Source organism: Agelaius tricolor, unplaced genomic scaffold, assembly GCF_023055355.1.
Source record: "Agelaius tricolor isolate 1412-34295 unplaced genomic scaffold, bAgeTri1.0.p SCAF_19, whole genome shotgun sequence".
Taxonomy (NCBI): Eukaryota; Metazoa; Chordata; class Aves; order Passeriformes; family Icteridae; genus Agelaius; species Agelaius tricolor.
The window spans coordinates 13,309,786-13,330,463 of record NW_027269279.1 but is presented as its reverse complement, the minus strand read 5'-3'; the positions used below and the strand labels follow the sequence as shown (position 1 = coordinate 13,330,463).

General features: G+C 43.3%; 1 protein-coding gene across 1 annotated transcript; it reads right to left on the bottom strand.

The window, feature by feature from the left end:
• Nucleotides 1-1,308: 1,308 nt before the first annotated feature.
• IL20RB (interleukin 20 receptor subunit beta) lies at nucleotides 1,309-19,221 on the bottom strand. Its single transcript, XM_071444698.1, has 8 exons — nucleotides 19,204-19,221; nucleotides 16,878-17,067; nucleotides 11,445-11,571; nucleotides 9,983-10,173; nucleotides 6,878-7,002; nucleotides 3,485-3,635; nucleotides 2,365-2,510; nucleotides 1,309-1,845 (listed from the first exon to the last, which is right to left on the bottom strand). Exons 1-8 carry the CDS (start codon nucleotides 19,219-19,221, stop codon nucleotides 1,720-1,722), a joined length of 1,074 nt encoding a protein of 357 aa, XP_071300799.1. The 3' UTR covers nucleotides 1,309-1,719.
• Nucleotides 19,222-20,678: the final 1,457 nt, after the last annotated feature.

Genomic DNA, 20,678 nt, shown 5'->3' with positions numbered 1-20,678 from the left:
AATGTATTGTACCTGAATATCTGTATAGAGGCTTTGCCCCGGGAGGTCCCAGTTGTCCTTGATGGGCTGCAGCTGTGACCAGTGAAGATGACTGGGATAAAAGGGGGTGGGTTGGCCAGTCAGGAAGAGCCTTGGAGGAGCTCTAAACTGAGAAAGAACAAGATGCAGAAGAAGGAGTTTGTGCTGTGAAGATCTGCAGCCATAAGAATGCACTGAGGAGGTATGGACTCTAGAAATAGAACAATAACAATTGGTGACCCTGATGTGATAGTTAGTAGAAGATGAGACAGCCAAGAGCTGTGGCAGCCAAGAGCTGCAGTGATATTTGGTAGAAGATGAGACAGCCAAGAGCTGTGAAAGAATATAGCTTTTGGGTCAAGGAGCTGTGAAAGAGTATGGCCTTTGAGCAAGGAAATATGTGTGTTGTACTTGAATATCTGTACGACTGTTAACAAGTAAAAGAAAAGGGGGAAATATAGTAGAGGTGGCCTTTGAGTCCTAGCAAAATGCATGTATTGTACTTGAATATCTGTATAGAGGCTTTGCCCCAGGTGGTCCTGGTTGTCCTTGATGGGCTGCAGCTGTGATGTCCTTAACTGGGCTGCAGCTATGACCAATAAAGATGACTGGGATAAAAGGGGGTGGGTTGGCCAGTCAGGGAGAGCCTTGAAGGAGCCCTGAACTGAGAAAGAGCAAGATGCAGAGGAAGGAGTCTGTGCTGTGAAGATCTGCAGCCATAAGAATGCACCGAGGAGGTATGGGACTTTAGAAATCTGATAACAACAGTATGGGACTCTAGAAATAGAGCAACAACAGGAATGATGAGTCTGACTCCATGTTCTCAGAAGGCTGATTTATTACTTTATTATACTATAGTATATTAAAGAATCTATACTAAAGAATACAGAAAGGATACTTACAGAAGGCTAAAAAGATAATAATGAAAACTCCTGACTCTCTCCAGAGTCCTGACACAGCTGGGCCCTGATTGGCCAAAGAGTGAAAACAACTCCCAGCAGAATGCAATGGAACAATCACCTGTGGGTAAACAATCTCCAAACACATTCCACATGAGCACAACACAGGAGAAGCAAATGAGATCAGAATTGTTTTCCTTTTCTCTGAGGTGTCTCAGCTTCCCAGGAGAAAAATCCTGGGTGAAGGGATTTATTCAGAGAAGGTGAATTCCACAATACACAGCTTTTGCATTTTTGACATCCTGACTGGGTGCTACTGGAGCTGTACACTGTCAGTGATGCTCTGCTGGTCTTGCAGAGCTTCAGAGATCTGGCTGTTTCCCACACCACTCCTGAAAGCCAGGCATCCCTCATGGTGCTGTTTACTTATTTTCTGCAAGTTTTGGTGGCACCAGCACTGTGCCTGTCACGTGCACAGATTAGGATGCCACATCCCCTCATGCCCTTTTCAAAGAATGTCACCTCCCTTCAGGGTCTGCATTTTCCCCTGGTCATTCCAGCTGGCTTAGCCACATAGGAAGCTCTTGTTGAGGTAAAAACAATGAGGCTGAAATGATTTGGAGTAAGGGACTGGGCTCTTCAGGTGTTGCTCTGGTGAAAAAGGGGGCCTGGGTCACCCCATGTCTGCTCCTGGCTAAGGGTATGAAGGGCAAGGACAGGAACTGGCAGCTGCCACCTTTACTTGCTTTTGATGAGGATGGATGAAGCTGCTACAGAGGGGCTGTTTGTTTTCTGGGCTGCTCTAAAGAGCTTTTTGAATCCACAGCTGCAGAACTTCTTCTGAGGGCATCACAACCACCATCAGGTCACATTGCTCAGCTTCTTCACTGCCCCGCAGGATCAGCTGGGTGGGGGGCTCTGATTCCTCCTGGAAAACAAATGCACTCCCTCAAACACCCTCAGGCTGCTTGTGCTTTTCCCCACAAAGTGTTCCTCTCATCCTTCCTGCCACAGCTGCCCAGAGAGCCCACAGCCACACAAGCTGCTGAGCTGTGTTCTCACTTGAACTGGACATTTTCACATTTTCCCCAGGAGCTGTTGGTTGATTTCTCCTTGGCAAGCTGCTGAGAAGCTCAGAGGGGTAGCAGGGGACGTGGAGCAGTGCTGACAGTGGCACAGCTGGTGGGTTCAGGGAGCAGCTGCTCAGGCAGGGGCAGTCCCTGCCTCCCAAGCCCTTTCCCCAAAAGCACCAGGAGCATCTTCCCTGCCCAGGGCTTGGGGCCAAATGCAGTTCAGGGCTGCTGGATCCCTGCAGTTCAGCTCCTCACACTGGAAAGGGCAAAGCTTCCTGGCAATCTGCTTTTCTCACTGCCCCATGCTCCTGTGAATACCCACCATGCTAAAAACCAATAAAACAAACACAGTAAAAAAAAAAAAAAAAAGTTACCAGTGTGTCTGGCAGGGCAGCAGCAGGGCAGCAGGAATATTGGAAGATTTTACTTATTTTCCAGATAAGGAGAGGCAGGGTAAAAACTGCCACAGCAAAGCCAGCAGAGGAGATGAGGGCAGTAACCAGCCACATGGATGTGTCACCTGCAAATGAGAGAGCAGCAAAGCTTCTCAGAGACCCTGCAGGAAGCAGGCACTCACTGCAGCCAGCCTGAGCCCTGTGTGCCTGCTCTGCCACCCACCCTGGGCACATCCCTCCCCAGGCAACGCCAGGGCCAGGCTGGGGGGCTGCACCCCTGACCCTTCCTGCTGTACCTCTGCCAAGGAACAAACACAGCACGTTTGCAAACCAGGCAGAAGATTGGGGTGGAAAAAAAGGAAGAGCATTTATTGGATTAAGGTTTTTTTTGACTTAGAGATGGGGTAACTGAGAGGTGTTTTAAAAACTTGTGTTCTATTTTTATTATTATTATTTATTTTCTAAATTATATTATAATTTTTATTTTTTTAGTTCTATTTATTTTTATTCATTTAAATTATTCTATTATAATATCATTATAATAATCATAATAATTTATTATAATATTATTATAATATAAAATATAATATTATTTACAAGAACTTATTAAAATAATAAATGTTATTACAATAAATTAATGTAATAATATAATATTATTATAATATTTGGTATACTATGATATTATATTATATAGTAATATAATATCTATAGATAACTATTATAATATAATATACTATTATTACAATAATATATTATATCAATATAACCATATAATATAATATTATCATATACATATAGAAATTATTATATTATTATTATCATAATATAATATTTATAATTTTAAATTTAAAAATATTGTTTAATTTGAATATTTTAATTATTTTAAAATTTTAAATATTTTAATTGTTGCTATTTATTTTATTCTATTTTTTCTATTTTTTAGTTTTCTGTGAAGGGTGAGACAACACAGATTTTTATAATTCACGCCATCACAATCAGAAGCCAACTATTTCAGAAGCTACCTTAAAAAATTCTCTACAAATTCATTTCCCACAAGCTTTGGGCAGGGCAGGGGGCAGGAGGGAGGGCTGGCTCTTACCCTGAGCCCTCACACACTGCGTGGGGCTGAAGCTGCTGCTCCTGTTGATGGCCTGCACGTGAGTCTGAGCCTTCACACAGTACTCAGCTCCTGCCTCCATGGTGTCCAGGTGAACCACGGAGCTCACCTCCTTCAGCACCTTCTGCTGCACCTGCCACAGCCCCACAACACAAACATCAGGGCAGGGATCTCACCTCAGAGAGCAGCCCTGCCATTGGAGCCTCAAAGAACCTGGAAATGAAACAACACACCCTCCTGAGATAATATTAGTGCAGCAGGTAACACAAAGGTTGATCTTTATTGGAGGCCTCCAGTGTCCACAAAGCCCACCCCCCACAGGCTGAATACTGATTTATAAGTTTAGTAAATTAGCATCATTGACAAAAGCACCAAAAACTGAGCAAAAGTGGTGATGCAACTCCCCCCCCTCTCCAAGTTCAGGCCCCTTCTAAATCCTCCCCCCTCAGGTGGAACTGAAGTTTATTGGTGAAAATGAGTCTCCAAGAGCTGCTTTTCAGCCTTGCTTCCCAGGGAGAACCAAGGTAGGATAGGGGCTTTGGAATATGGTGGGAAAAGCACTGGGAAAAGCAGCTAGGAATGCAATAATTGCCTACAGAGCTCCAAGAATCTCTGTAAAGGATACTGAGATATAGAAAAGGGAAAATGTAAAAAATGATCAGGCATCACCATGGTGCTTGTCCAGCAAGGAAAGGAGGGAGCAGCAGGGGATGTCTGAGCCTGTGTGAGCAGGACAAAAGGAGGATGAAAGCAGCCAGCAAAGCACAGTGGGGTGCAGGATGAGCCCACACACCTCAGAAGGGCAGGAGGGCTGAAGGAAAGAGCTGTAAGCCAGAGATTAATGATGATGCTGGGCCACAACCCTAGAGCAGAGCCTGGCACCCTGCTAGGAGAGGGATGTCTGAGGTCTCCACTGATCTGGGCTTTTTCTGGGTGTGATGGTGATGGTTTTTCATGGTAATGGATGCCAAAACCATCACTGTGCTGGGACAGGGGTGTGAGAGCTGTGCCAGGGAGCTCAGAGAGGGGATGGACCAGTGATTTTGGTGTGTGCAACTGAGACACACTGCAGCAAATCGAAACTGTGACCAGCAGTACATTATTTTATTGCCATAAATAGGTCTGTATTCCTTGCTAGCAAAATGAATTTGCTGTTTCCAGTGTCCCCAGCCATGAGGGGATGGCTAACAGCTCCCCAGCTGCTCCTCTTGCTGTGCTGCAGATGCAAACCTGTTCTCACAGAAGGCCTGATCAGCCTCCAGCTCCACACATATGGAAAACTCCTATGAGCCAGGAGGGCTCTTCTGGCAGGGCAAGTCCTTCCTACCATTAAAATAGCCTTCTCCCCAGAAACATGATCTGGAGGGCCATTGGTTTGAAAAGATTTTAAGGAAAAAATCAGGTCTATGACTACCTGGGGTGATCTCTTGCAAAAACATCAAATGAGACATGTCAAATGTAAAAATAATTGAAAAAAATAAGAGTCCCAGCACAAGACTTGTATTGACCAGCAAAACTAATGTTTGCAACAGTCCAGTTGGTAGAAAGTATTCTGAAATTTTTGGAATTAATGTCGAGGTCATTAAGAGCATATAATGAAGAAGATTTAATAACTAATTAAATTAATTAGTTTTATTCATAGAACACAAACAGATGCAAACCTACTGCTTGTTTTTAAGGTGCCAGAAAGCCCATGGACAAGGTTGATCTCATTTAGCTGGATCTCCCAGTGGGCAGTCCTGCTCCTGATGCCTCTTTATAAGATAAAGACTTTTGTATGAGTAAATTGCTAATTGAGAGTGGCAGGAAGCCATGGTGGGGACTCAGTATTAGCAGAGGTGATCAGGAAGAATAATGAAAACTGATACCTGCTGGTGGTACTAAAAACCCACTTCACAATAGCAAAGATGACAGACAACTGTGAAGAACAGCAGGAGGATCTGGTAATAAAGCAACAAATGCAATTCAACCCCGAGAAATGTGGAATTATGCTCATGAGAATTTTTCTCCTACATTTTCACAGCATACTCCCTCAGAAACAGGAACCTGGGGTTCAGGTTCCATGGGATTGTCAGTTCTGTGGGGGTCACATTAACAATTGCTGGAGAGACAGGGGAGTGAGAAGACTTGTTTTGTTTCACAGTGCTAACACAGAGTGTTCCTGCACCTTGGGCTCTCCAGGTTTCTCCCTGCCCACCCTGGTAAAGACAAAAATAGCTGTGAGGGCTTCCAGAGGGAACAGCTCAGGAGTATGGGAGTCCTTGGCCTGGAATAAGATACAGAATATGAAACTAATGGAGTGGTAGGGAGAGGGAATGGGGAATAATTGTTCTCTCTCTCATCCCCAAATCAATGTTGAGACTGCACAAGAGTCAAGGTGCAGAATTGCTCATTGCAGGAGGCTGTACAAGCTAGAAGTTTACAGAGATTGAAAGCCAGAACAGATAAATTAATGGAACAAAAATCCATCAAGGACTACCAATGCTGCAATTTCTGCCTCAGAAAACTGAGAAAAGTTTGTCAGCACCTCATTTTGACACCTTAATCCCAGTCTGAGTAAACCAGATGAAGTTCAGAGGGAGAAGTCAGCACAAACACCTTTGGTTCTGACTTGGGGTTTCCAGCTATAGTTTGTCACCATCATATGTTCTGGAAAAATCCCTTTGCCAGGATTTCTCTCCTGGGAAGCTGAGAAGCCTCAGAGAAAAACGAAAACAATAATTATCTCATTTGCTTCTCCTGTGTTTTGCTGCTTTGGAATGTGGCTGGAGATTGTTTATCCAACAGGTGAATTATTTTTACTTAATGACCCATCACAGTCAGGCTGTGTTGGGACTCTGGAGAGAGTCATGGGTTTTTCATTGTTGTCTTTTAGCCTTCTGTCTGTGTCCTTTCTCTGTTCTTTAGAATAGTTGTAGTATAGCATTCTTTAATATAATTAATATATAATTATATATTATATAATTAATATATAATTATGAGATATAATATAATTAATAGTGCTATAATTACTATATAATTATAATTATATAAAAGTATTTAATATAATATAGATCATAAAGTAATAAATTAGCCTTCTAAGAACATGGAGTCAGATTCATCATTTCCTCCCTTCGATGGGGGCCACAGAAAATACCTCAGTAGTTGAGGTGTGTGAGGGGATTCCTTTTCCTAGAGCAGGAAATGTGGAAAGAGCAGACAAGCTCCTCCACGAGGAGCCCACAGCAACCCCTGGTGTGTGCAGGGTGAGGTGGCACCAACCCACTGCAGGCAGGTCCTGCAGCCCCAGAGCAGGAGCTGGGCTGGCAAACAGGCTCTGTGTGCATCCCTCAGGGCACTCTCAGTTCTTTCCTACCCCCTGAGGGTAAAACTCACCCTGCTCTCCTGGCCCTTCCTCCAGTAGAGCACCCGGAACTGGAAGGAGGGTCCCATGTCTGCCAGCTCCACCAGCAAATGGTGCCCGTCTGCCACGGCCCTCAGCTGGGGAGGGGTCAGGGAAGCTGCCAACACAGAGAGCACCATTAACACCCAGAGACAGCCCTGAGATCCCCCTTCTGCCCAGACTGAGGGAGAGAGGCTGCCATCACCACTGGAACAACATCAACCTGCAGGAACAGCTTCAGCGGGGCAGGACCCTCTCTGCTCTTCCTCCCTGTGGGTCCAAGTACAGGAGCAGACTTCCAGCAGGAGGAGGAGAATACCATGGCTGGCATTGCAAATGGGAATTTGGCAACAGCTGAGCTGCACAGAACTTGAAAGGCTTTGAATTTTCTCCTCCAGCAGTGGAGGAGCTGCCTGGCCTGAGGGTGCCACGAGAACTGCAGCAGAAGCAGCCACAGAGTCTGGGACAGCAAATCAGGGCAGCTCTTGTACTCCTGGGCAAGATCAGCTCTGCCACACAGCTGAACAGGAGCTGAAAAACCACTGCTGTTCGTGGGAATTTTGGCAGTTATTCAGAGGTGAAGGAAAAAAACATGATGAGCCTCGGGGTAATTCACATGAATCCTGATTTTCTTTTAGTGTCTGCATGGTTTTAGACAGACTTGGGCTGATGATCTGCTGTGACTTCAGGTTTTGGAAATGTATGCAAGTAAATCTTGAGGCGATTTGCTTCCTGCTTACTTTGATATTCAAAGCTTGGTTTTGTCTGGGATTCTGCTGTGAGGAATAGGAGTGAAATAATGAGAATCAATCGAGCAGAGATGAAGCTGCACTGTACATTTATGAGCTGGGAAGTTCAAGGCAGTACAGAGATCATGTTTGCACTATTTATCTGTGCCATTATTCACACTTATCTATGCCATTTTTTACCCCTCTGCTGTAGCAGAAACTTTGGGTTTCAACTTTGCTTTCAAGAAAGGAAGGAGAGTGATGCATAGTGCCATATAGAAGAGATGTTCTTAATAGAATTTGCTCTTACATCCAGAGAATTGCCACTAATACTGAGCAATATGAAAACATAAAATCCAAGTATGTACATGATGAGTGTGCCATAAATGGGAGATCTGGAAATCTACTTTGTACTTCTAAATGAAAAGCTGAAAAAAAAAAAAAAGGTGAAAATCTCCTTAGCACTACATCTCAAAATTAAAAAAAAAACAAAACAACCTGTTATCATTTGGTGGTTAAAAGCAAATATTGTGTAATGTATTAACAAAAGGACATTGCAAGATGCAGCTGTCAAGCAAACAGGAGCATTTCTATCTAGTTCTGTGCTGGCACACTGGATACCAACTCTTTGAATGATGAGAAATGAAGAAGGAAGACTGACTAAACTGTTTGCTTTAGGAAGATCTTTTCAAAGTGTTTTCCATGATCTGGTGTGCTTCTGCCCCTGTGGCTTTGTCCCTGGGGCTGTGCAGTCTGGAGGAGCCCTGGCTGCCTGTGAGCCCCTGACAGGACCTGTGGGCTGGGTCTGAGTCCCTTTGCTCCTCTCAGATTCACTGCCAGGCTTCCCAAGAGGTGTCACAGCAGAGCAGGAAAAATGCATAAGGACAAGAACTTGCAGGGACTTCTCTTTCTCTTTTAAACATCTGTCACATTCACACTGAATCCCAGTGCAAGCTGTAGCCTCTGAACTGTCACAGCTCAGTCTGAAGGCTGTTTTGGGGTCCCTAAGACACAGGATCAAGCTGCCAAATACTTCACTGAACCATGAGATGCTGCTGCTTTTGTTCCTGTCAGTCTCAGGGGTGTCCTTGCCCTGTCTCTGCCTGACAGTGTGGTCTGTGCCTCTGTCTGTGCCTCCACAGCTGCTGGAAAAGGGAAGGATTTTTTATCTAAAGCACTCTCTAGACTATGCTTCCACACAAAGAGACACAGTCACAGCTTAGGTGGCACTTCTGATGGTGCTGCTTTGACCAAGACCTCTGTGTGAGTGAGGATTGCTCTCTCATGAAGTAGTGAATAACTTCCGAAGTTGGAGGAATTTTTAATATTGAGTCAGTTCTGGTTTAGGAGAGAGAACTTCTTGCCTGGCTGAAGCTGATGAGTGCTGCCCATCCCAAGCTGAGAGCTGCAGTCCAACAGTGACCTCAGCAGAGATTTCCCACCACAGTTTTTGTTGACTACATGGTAGAGGACAGAGGAAATTATTCCAGAGAAATCTTGGAAACAGTGTGCTCATTGTAATCCTTGGGTTGAGCTCACCTCAGGCTTTGCAGGATGTGGAAGGACATGGAGAAAACATCCTGCATTGCTAGGAGGAAATTAATGCTGTGGGTTCCAGTTTTCTCTCCTCTTCTGAGGTTACCTCACAGATCTGGCACCATGGGAAGAAGGAACCATGGATGGGATTTTCAGGACAGTACAAGGCACATGGAGCATGACAGGGCTGTTTTCTGAGTAAAAGCTCCCTTAGGATCAGGTTCTGGACCTCTTAGAGGTCACTACCTGGCTTGGATTAAATGACAGCAAGCCTGGTTGAACAGAAATCTTTAAGGGTAAGAATGACTAGCCTGTGAAAGGAAATCCCTGCAGCCATCTTGCTTATCTTTGAAACCCTTGAAATTCAATCCCAGATGAATTTGTCTCTGCCTTGGGATGAACTCATGCCCAAGAACATTGTCTGAGAAGGGAACCCCCCCAGCCCAGGATGGGAGCAGCTGAGAAACAGGGTGTGCTCTGTGCATGTCTGTGCTCTGCCTGCCATGCACTGGGCACAAGCGGGCACCTGAGCACACCCCAACACCCAGCTGTGAGCACCCCCAGCTCTGAGCACACCCAGCTGTGAGCACACCCAGCTGTGAGCACACCCCAACACCCAGCTGTGAGCACACCCCAATACCCAGCTGTGAGCACACCCAGCTGTGAGCACACCCAGCTGTGAGCACCCCCAGCTGTGAGCACACCCCAATACCCAGCTCTGAGCACACCCAGCTGTGAGCACACCCCAACACCCAGCTGTGAGCACACCCAGCTGTGAGCACACCCAGCTGTGAGCACGCTGCCCAGGAGGTGCCATTGAAGAGCAGGACGCACTCATGGCGCGGTTGAAGAAGCCTTTGGTGGTGCCCCACTGTGACTTGGTGGCACCGAGCTCTGCCCTGACACGCAGCTTGTAGGCCACAGAGGCTGAGATGTCCTCGGTGAGGTTGCAGATGGTGGCTGTGGTGAGGGAGCACTCCGAGATGGGGATCCAGCTCCCGTTGGCGTATTCCCGCTCGTATTCCCTGAGGAGGAGAGGAAGCAGGCAGCAGTCTGACACGAGCTCTGTCTGTGCAGCCAAAGCTGCTGCTGGGTTCTTTCCAGGTAAAACCTGCACTGGGAGGCACTGGGGATGGAGCACCACAGGTGTTTGGAAGCAGTGTGGGTGTGTTTTGGATCTTATCTGGAGAAAATCACCCCAAGTTCGTGAGCCAAATGCAGCGCGGTGCTGTGGGAGGTGGGGACTGCCCACACAGTGTTGATGCATCAAGCCCTGCCCACTCATTTGACTTGATCATCCCCTGTGGGGGTACCAGTCCTTGGTTTTTCTAGGTCTCTATTGAAGGCACTAATTGAGACAGTAATTTATGTTCAGACTCAAGTGTTTATTACTTCTTATCAGTGAAACAGTCTCACTACTGTGAGTTGGGCAGCTTTTCATTAGAAGGCACAAAATGGCCAACAATTTCTTGTTCCAAGGTCTTTTTAAGACTAAACTATCCAATTAAGAACTGACACCTGGATTATTTTCCCTTTTAACCCAATAACTGATCCCACAGAGCTGCAACACAGATTTTCCACCCAATTACAAAATGCCACCCAAACCCATGAAGAAGGAGGAAGAAGAAGCATGAAGAAGAAACCCAGGACAACACCCTGTGCCCTCCATCTTGCTTCCATCCAGAACGTACTAAAAATCCCAAAACCTAAGTTTCTCACCCAATGATACACCTATACCACTCTCTATAATCTATTGCACACTTTTGTGGATTCTAGTCAATCTTGAAGTCTGGAAAACTTTCTCCATGAATAAAAGTCAAAGTCAGTGCTCCCCTGGGGGTCAGGGCACACCAGAGCGAAGAAATATTCCCAGTGCCCTGAGTTTCCACAATCCCCAGTCCCAAAGCCATATAATAATAAAAAGTCAGAGCTCAAGATGTACCAGAAACCTCCTGTGGTGTCAGATGTTTAAAATGGTTACAAAAAATAAAGTTCAATGTTTTATCCTTCCTTCTCTAAATAAAATGTTGCAAAGCTTCTTAACTTTTGAATTCTTGGATAGAGACAGATTTCTTATATGGAATTGATGCATACCTTGGATTACTCCAGCATCTATTAACTTGCAAACTGTTCCAGAATTGGAGCAAAAGGAATTTTTCCTTTCTCATTAACAGTACTAAACTTCTCTTAGGATTGTGAACTGAATATGAACTAGACACCCAAAAATTTAGAGCCTAAAGTTGAGATAAACAATGTTCAAAAGGCAAAAAGAATTAAAAAAAAATTTAGTAGTTACCCTTGAAACTCAACTGAGTATCTCACAGTTGCTCCCTGGACGATCACAGGACTCCAAGTTAAGAAGTGTTTCATGTTGGTTGAAAGAATGGAGATACTATGAGGTGCTGGCAACAAAGCATCTCCTCCTAAAATTCCCAGCAAAAGAAAGGGAGAAAAAAAAAAAGAATTAAGTGGTGGGGGAAAAAAAAAAGCTTAGAAGAATAGTGCAAAACAGTGTTTTGCATCAGAGATGGACACGCTTCATTTCACTACAGTCACTTCAGTGTTTGAAGTATTTTACAGAGAAGAAGAAAGGATGGAGCAGCTCAGCTAAAAGTGCTCCTTTTCCTTATTTCTGTTTTTCATTGTATCACTAAAACAGTTTGACCAAGACCTCTGTGTGAGTGAGGATTGCTCCCTCATGAAATAATGAATAACTTCCAAAGATGGATGAATTTCAGTTCTGGTTCAGGAGAGAGAATTTCTTGCCTGGCTGAAGCTGATGAATTCTGCCCATCCCAGGCTGAGATCTGCAGTCCAACAGTGACCTCAGCAGAGCTTTCCCACCACAGTTTTTGTGGTGGGAGGAAAAGGCCAAGCCCTCCAGTTGGGTTTAATGGAGCCAAATAACAGACTTGGCTCTGGGGCACTCCATAAACTGTTCCAAGGAGGCTGTGGTTCCAAATGTGCTGCTCCTTTCCTCCTGGATTTGCTGCTGAGGGAGATCCCAGCTCTGGGCCAGCTCCTTTATTGTATTAGCAGGGAATGTCCTGATGAAGGCAGGAATGATGAGTCTGACTCCATGTTTTCAGAATGTTAATTTATTACTTTATGATACTATATTATATTAAAGAATACTGTACTATACTAAAGAATACAGAAAGGATACATACAGAGGGCTAAAAAGATAATAATGAAAACTGGTGACTCTCTCCAGAGTCCTGGCACAGCTTGGCCCTGATTGGCCAAAGAGTGAAAACAGCTCCCAGCAGAATGCAATGGAACAATCACCTGTGGGTAAACAATCTCCAAACACATTCCACATGAGCACAACACAGGAGAAGCAAATGAGATCAGAATTGTTTTCCTTTTCTCTGAGGCTTCTCAGCTTCCCAGGAGAAAAATCCTGGGCAAAGGGATTTTTTCAGAGAATGTGATTCTGACAATGGAGGGGCCTGTATGCTGTGATCAAAGTTTATTAATAGAATAAGCTTATTCCATGCTCTATAGCTGGAATTATTACTTCCCTCTGAGGTTTCCATAGCATGACTATGGGATGGTAGTTGATTTTACCCTGGGGTATCTTCATATAAGATCCTTTGAAGCACAGGAGGCAAGATTCCCCATGGACACATCCTGCACTACACTGTGTAAACTTATCAGACTTCTGCTACTTTCCAGTCCCAGGAGAATCCCATTTTCTCTGCTCAGCAGGGAATGGTTCCCAAAGAACCACTGGGAGGGAAGAATGGATGGACTGGTTTCTATCAACCCACTGGTGAACACTCTCCCCAAAACAAGGTAACTGTGCTATCACTATGTGTTACTGTAAGATTATTTTTTGATTAAATTTATTTCACTTAACCAGGTTTGTCTTTAACTGCCACTAAAAAGGGTGTTTTCTTCTGAGCCATGTTCAGAAAGTCAAGCAGTAAATTGTCAGTTGTTCTACCCAGGATCAAACCAGGCTGACAAGTCCATGAGCAATGTTTTTTTAAAACATTGGAACAATAGCTGTCTAATTTCCTCTATCATATCTTTATAAAATCACTAATGATGTGGGGAACTGTTATGCCAACTCTCTTATGATTCTTTGGCACAGGTCATACATTGTTGACACAATGCTCAACTGCTCTTTGAAATAAAATTCAGATTTCTCTGGGATGAGAAATTTTCTTCCTTGTCCTTTAGAAAACAGAAGGGTCACTCTCTGCCACATCAGCAGTTCTGGTAGGTTGAGACTCCATACACTCAGAGCACTGTAGTCAAGGCACTTTTAGTCTTTAAAAAATGAAAAAAGCAAAGTTTTTAATGACCTGTACACTGCAGCAGAATCACAGGATGAACAAGGTTGGCAAAGCAAAGCATAACCACCCATTTGGTCTCTTGTGTTCTCCATGATTCTCAACGTTCAGATTTTGTGTTACTTTTCCTTGTGTTTGGTTCCCATGTTAATTTTGGGATTTGGCATACCTGAGGGTGTGAATTCCATACCAGATTTTATTCCATGAACGAACATTGGCTCTCCCCAGGACTCAAGAGACACAATGGAGCTCCAGGTCTGAGCAGAGGTGAGCTGCACTGAAGGTTTTCCTATTTTTTCAAGTCATGGCTTTAGGACATTTTTGATATAAATTTTTTTTGCATTCAATAGTACTAAACCCTATATTATTAAACTATCTAGAAACCTATTTTAAAAGCAGAGAGTTCTGAATTGGACTATCAGTCTTGTAATGGCCCAAGGGTTATTTCCTGTCTGCTGAGACCAATCTTCATTTCCTGGCTATGCTTGGCTTAGTGCACTTTTTTCTTGTCAAAACCAGTGAGTCTTCTACTGGCACAGTGACTGCCACCTCACTTCAGCTGAACCACAAAAGCTCATACAGAATTTAGAAAAATTCAGAATTATGAAAATACAGAAATTATGAAAAGTTCATACAGAAATTCTTTCCTTCTTTCACCAAGAAAAACTCTGTATCCAATGACAATATATGTGCCTCTATAAAAGCAGTTCAGTGGTTTAAGTTTCTGTTTGGCATTATATCCTGCAAATTACAGTTTGGAGGAGAGTTCATGCTTTCCCAGAGTACTTTTGATCTAGACATAATCCTGTGTCATAGCCAAGCAAATTATATTTATGGTTTCTCCCACCCATCTGTTGCAACAGCCCACAAAGCAATTGTAACAAACACAAATTTAACAGTGGGAGGAAAGACAATTCTAGATTATATAAACAGCACTGAGTACAAACAGTGAAGTGTTTGAATGCTGAAATAATCCATCAGCTCTGGTTTGTCCATTTTGAGGGAGAAGGAAACAATAATCATCCAAAGCAGGAGAGAGCTGGAAAGAGAGCACAGGCAGGACCCAGAGGGCTGAGAGCCCAGGGCTGTCACATTTCCATCTGGTTTTGGATCCACCAGCAGCCTCACAGGAAAAGCCAAACTACAATAATTCAAGCCAGGGTATTGACTCTCACCCTAATGTCTCCAGTCATGCCAAAGAAATGATATTTTCTCTGTAAATGGCATTTTTGTCTCCTACCCTATCAGCAGTATATTCTATTTAATTTGTTACTCAAAGAATACATTTCCATTTAGAATGGGATGGCCCTTTTAATTTAGTATTTTTATTCTCTTTGCCTTAGAGAATGACAATTAAAAAAACAAACCATGGTCAAGTCTAGTACATGTGTCTGTCTTACATTTCAGTCTAAAATACCTTAAATAAACCTTAATAAAGTTTCATTCCTCAGGGATAGATTTTAATATCCTCATTGCTCTGTGAATATAGAACAATATAATGTTTCCTCATTACTTGCTGTTACTTCATCACTACTATCACCACTACTTACTGCTAAGTGTATGTGAACAGTGTAAAAATTTAATACAGTTATCTCTTTATTTGTAATATTATCTCCTTTCAAGGGTTCAACAAACACAAGAAGAAACAGCAAGCTCAGACTTGGTGCAGTACAGTGTTCAGGAATGCTTTACCTGGCATATCCCTTAAATCTTTATATATAAAAGGCCTTATATATATATATATATATATATATAAGGCTGAAAATCCTTCCTGTTATGGTAATAAGCATTGTATTATTAAATCTTCTTTTGCTAATCTGGAGACCAACAATGCCACCAGCTTTATATGTCTTGGAGCATGGTCTGACTCTCCACTTGGGGAAATTTCAGTCCAGGGGAATCTGACAAGGGAATTCCCAATTCTCAACACTGATAACAAGAAAATAATGTCTATAACATCCTGAGAAGAGAAAGGCATTTCTTTGTTAGCTAAATGTTGAAAATGAAACCCACACATCTCTAAGTCCTAGAAATAGCAATTTCCAGGAGGATAATACATTATGCTAAAAATCTCTTAGGCTAGAACTCCAACCTGCAGGCTCTGGGGCCATCCCCCCCTCATCTGCTGATTAACCAAACTCACAGCAAGAAGCAAGAGCCTGGTACATCCCCTTTGGCTTTTTGTGTCCTCAGAACCCAGAATCAAACCCCAACTCCTGGGCTAGACAGGAACACACTGCCTGCTGCCCTGGAGTCTGCTCTGCACAGCCACAGGAGCAGCTTGGAGCATCCACATTCCACCCAATAAATGTTCTCTGCTCAGAAAGGAGCCTGGGATGTGAGTTTTTGTGTTTCAGGCCGAGGCCAAGAGGATGGCAGACAGGGTATATATCCCAGCTGCCCTCCTACTCTCTGTCACAGTGTGAGGCTGGCAGTCACCACCCACACGGGCAGCAGTGCTCCTGCCTGGAACAGCACTCAGGTAGCCAAGCCTTAGGCAAAAATACAGTAAAAACAACTCCATATTTCTTTAAAAAACCATTGTCTATCTCTGTCATCTTATAAAATATAGTTGGCATAATCTTCCCTATTGCACGGAATAAACTTTCCCAGCAGAAACCACTTGATGCTGTCACTGGATTCTCTCTGAGCATCTAAGAGCTACAAATAGTGAGGCAGCTGTAAAATGATTTTTTCTGAGGCAGAAGAAAAAAAATGAAGCACAAGACAACCGGAATGTTGTTGACACAACCAAAAATGTCACATTGAGGAAACCTGGACCAGGGAAAACCCAGGCAGACTGACCATGTTTGCTTTGTAGAGGACTGAGATTGCAGACACTGGAATGCAGTCAGGAGATGGAGACCAAGCTCTATGAGATGGGTCTGGGGTGGGGCATTTCCTTGGAGAAGCAGATTTACCAACTGCACAGCCTCCTTCCAGGGTGAAGGAGACCCTCAGAGATGTCTTCTCAGACAAGTGATTCTTCTCCTCAGAGAAGAGTGATTCACTTCTCCTCAGAGAAATGATTTGAGCTATTAATTAGCACTTTATATCCTTCCTCTCTGACCCTGCATCCCCTCCACAGGCAGAGCATCCCTGTGCTCAGAGTGATTAGCATTGAAAGAAGAATTGAGAGCAGCAAAAGAGCAGAGACAAATACAGAATTACTTAAATTCCTTCAAATTGAAATTCCCCTCTAGAGTTCAGAAATGACCTGCAGAACAGAATTTACAGATTGCCTTTTTCATTTGCTTATTCTGATATTCATTTTAGAAAAAGAATTAAAATTCAAGATTGCCTGACCTTGTACTCATTTGATTTAAGTGCTGCTGAGGCATCTTGAACAAAAGGACAGGAGAATTTATTACTCACTCACAGCCTCTCTGTCTCCTGCCTGGGTCAGTGAAGATATTTCAGTCATTTACCTGAGAGATTTGGAGCGCTCAGAGTGCACAGGAAGAGGCAGATGAGCTCTGGTGGCATTTTGCTCAGGTTTCCCCCAGGTTCACTCCCTGTTCCACGTCTGAGGAGTTTCCCCTGGCAGCCAGGGAGCCTTTTCTGAGCCAGCCATGGTGGGCAGTGAGTGGAGGCTGCTGTGAAACTCCTCCTGCCTGCCTGCAGAGTGCCAAAGAGGCACAGAGATTGTTTGGGAGGTGCAGCTGCAGGGAGTGCCAGGTAATTGCTGCCAGCAGCTCTGTGCAGGTCTGTACAGCTCTCTGCTGGATGGGGTAACTCTGCTTCACTCCCTGACAGATTTCATGGCTTCAACAGAGGCTGGTAGGCAGGAAAGAGGAGGTGTTGGGTTTTTCCATGCAGCTGTAAGTGCTCACTCCTCTGCTCAGCTGTTGGATCAAGCCCTTTGTGACCCAGAGATGGGGCAACTCAGAGCTGTTTTAAAAACTTTCATTCCATTTTCAGTCTCATGGGAAGGGTGAGACAATACAGATGTTATAATTCATGCCATCACAATCAGAAGCCAACCATTTCCTAATTACAATACATTATAAATTACAATACATTATAAATTACAATACATTGTAAGTGTTTCTTGGCCTATCAGCTTTAGCCACACTATGCTGCAAATGCTTTAAAGCCAATAATTTAAAATTACCCCTCATGGGTCCCACTACAATGCATCTTTCATAGTTCTATTTCTCCAAAGTATCCAGTCTTATTTACAAAACCATCCTTAGAAACTTGTTTCTGGTTCCATTTCTCTCTCAACAGTATCTGTCCTATTCCATGGCATTTCTCAGTCAGCATTTCTTATCTCAAAGTTTGCATGTGGATGCACACTGTGTGAGCCCTCTGTCAGGCTTTGAGATTTCTCTACAAATCCATTTCCCCCATTCATCCCCAAACTAGATAAATCCTGATGCTTCCAAACACCAGGAAAGTTTCCTCTTATTCCTATGGCATGTTTTGTGTCCTTGCACAAGGAACTGATGGAAGGGACTTGAGTCTTCCAATTTATCTCCAATAGCACTCCTCTGGTGGCTGTGTTGGCTGTGTGCTGAGCAGGAAATTGTGTTTCCAGGTCTGATTTGGTGCAGGCACAGGTATCCTGTGGTTTTCCATCTTCCAGACTCTGCTGCTTTCCTCACCTGGAGTGAAGGCAGGATTTTCATCTGGATGCAGCTCTGAGACCTGAGAGCCCAAACCAGCCCAGGCTCCAGGGCAGCAGCAGCAGCAGCAGCAGCAGCTCCCTTTCTGCTCCAGGCTGGCTTCTTCAGAGTGGAGTATTTTCTGTGTGGTATTTTCTAGGTTCCCCATGGCAGAAAGGAAATGATGAATCTGACTCCATGTTCTTAGAAGGCTAATTTATTATTTTATGGTATTATATTATGTTATATTATGTTATATTATGTTAATTATGCTATACTAAAGAATAGAGAAAGGATACAGACAGAAAGCTTAACAAGATACTTATGAATCTCATGACTCTCTCCAGAGTCTGACACAGCCTGACCATGATTGGTCATTAAGTAAAAACAATTCACATGAAACCAATCAAACAACTACATGTTGGATAAACAATCTCCAAACCACATTCCAAAGCAGCGAAACACAGGAGAAGCAAATGAGATAATATTGTTTTCCTTTTTTTCTGAGGCTTCTCAGCTTCCCAGGAGAAAAATCCTGGGCAAAGAGGATTTTTCCAGAAAATAGGACAGTGACAGCCAAGGGAAAGGCAAAGTTTAGGGGGAAGCTCCTCATGGTCTGCAAAAGGTCATTGAAATGAAATGAAAGTCTGGCTGTACAGGTAATGTAAGCAAAGGCCAATCCCACCAAATCCCACCAAATGCTTTTAGCTCTGATGAAAGCAAATATTAGAAACCTCCCTTCTAAACTACTTCCTCCTCATCCTCACCACTTGCCACCTTAGAAGGGGCCTTTAGTTCTTAAAAGTTTTGTCTCCTGTCTAAGACCTTTTAATTCAAATACATGACTTCTGTTTTAAGTGGTGAACAAAAGGGATCTGTCAAAACTTGTATAGTACATATTTTCCAAGGAAAGAAAATGTGAGGTTTTTTTGGATTTATGAAAGAATAAAAATAATATTCAGTTAAGCAAATGTCTCCAGATTCTCAGACATGCAGGAGCAGCACAATCAAAAATCGCCACATTTGCTCCTCCCTTCCCTCATCTCCCTTCTTCCTTTCATTTCTTCCTTCCTTTCTTTTCTACCCCCTCTCTTCCCTTTCCTCCTTCCTATCCTTCCTCTCACTTCCCTTCTCCCTCCATCCCTACCTCTGTCCCTTCCTGCATCCCTCCCAACCTCCCTTTTCCTTCTCCTCTCCATCTTTGGGACAGACTGAGAGGCCTCTGAACACTTCCCAAACCTGGGAATGTTTTCCTTCCATGGTAGAAGGATGTTCTCTGAAACACCTTTCAAGTCATCTTTTATCTTCTTGCTCTTCATTATCCCAATCTCCTGTTCCTTTTACCCACCCCAGAGGTGGCTGTTGTAGTCAGTGACTTTGTTATTGTTGGGAAAATCATGAGGTCCAAGAGGAAAACATGAATGTGTTTAACAGTATTAACAATAGGACAATGTGTTTTATGTGGGAAGCAAAAAAAAGATTTGCAGAAAAAAGGCAAAATTTACTTGTCAGTAAAGTAAAAAACCACTAATTTGTTCAGGGAAAAAACACTAATTTGTTCTCTTGTTGTACCAAGAAATGATAAATAAGGCAGGTCTGAATTTTGAACTATTCTGTTAGAGCTGTGTGGCATATCTGCATCTTAACTAGGTTGTTCTTGTGGTGCCATAAATATGAGGAGGAATTTTGATTAAATATCTTGATAAATATTCAGACAAGCTGAGAAGAATCTCAAAGCCTGTATGATGTGTCAGAATTGTGCCTCACACCATTCACTTTATTACTCAAACAGATGCACAGAAGAGTTTTCACACAGTTTGCATGAAATTTACTGGGATCGAGTCCACAGCTGGAAGTTTTGCTTCCCAAAGATTTCTCCCTGTCTGTGAGCAAGTCAGAGCTTTCATTTTCAAGGGTGGGGAAGATGAATGCAGGCGCATTTCATAATTAATCAGTCATTAGCAATGAGAGGGAGAGTGGATCGGCCATAACAGTGAGGACTGCAGCTGTCCTGGGTTATCAGCAAGGTTCCAAAATGAAACCTGTGATAATAATGTATTATATTTCCTGCCTTAATGTGGTGTGGGTAAAGAAAACTCAAGGTGGAAGCTGAAGGTAGTGCACATCCAGGGCTGAGGGTGCAGAACAGCAGGCTTGGAATAGAGGTGATTATTTGGATTACAGCAGCAATAAAAGTGGCAAAACACCTTCTGATATTTCCCCCTGTTCTGAAGTGCTGTAAGAAAATACATGGTTTTATAGAGATAAAAAGGACTCTTTCAGATGTCCTATTTTACCTTCAGAACTGTACCAGTTTCACAGGTCTTTTTGAAATTGCTGAAACAAACATTTTACGACTTTTCCTTATCGATTATGGTCCCAATTATGTCCCTGTGCAATATTTTAATGTTATTCAGCATGAGTTTCTAAAGATAAAAGATACTAAACATGTATTTCTAAAGATAAACATCTGTCTGATTAACTTTGTTTAGCAATTCTTGCCTTGCATTTCAAGTTATTCAGGCCAGTAGTTGCACCAGCAAGCCAGGATGCTGTGGAATTGCTGTGGAATCCATACCTAATTCAGCGTGGGTTGATCACATGAGGTTATTTCCAAGGAAA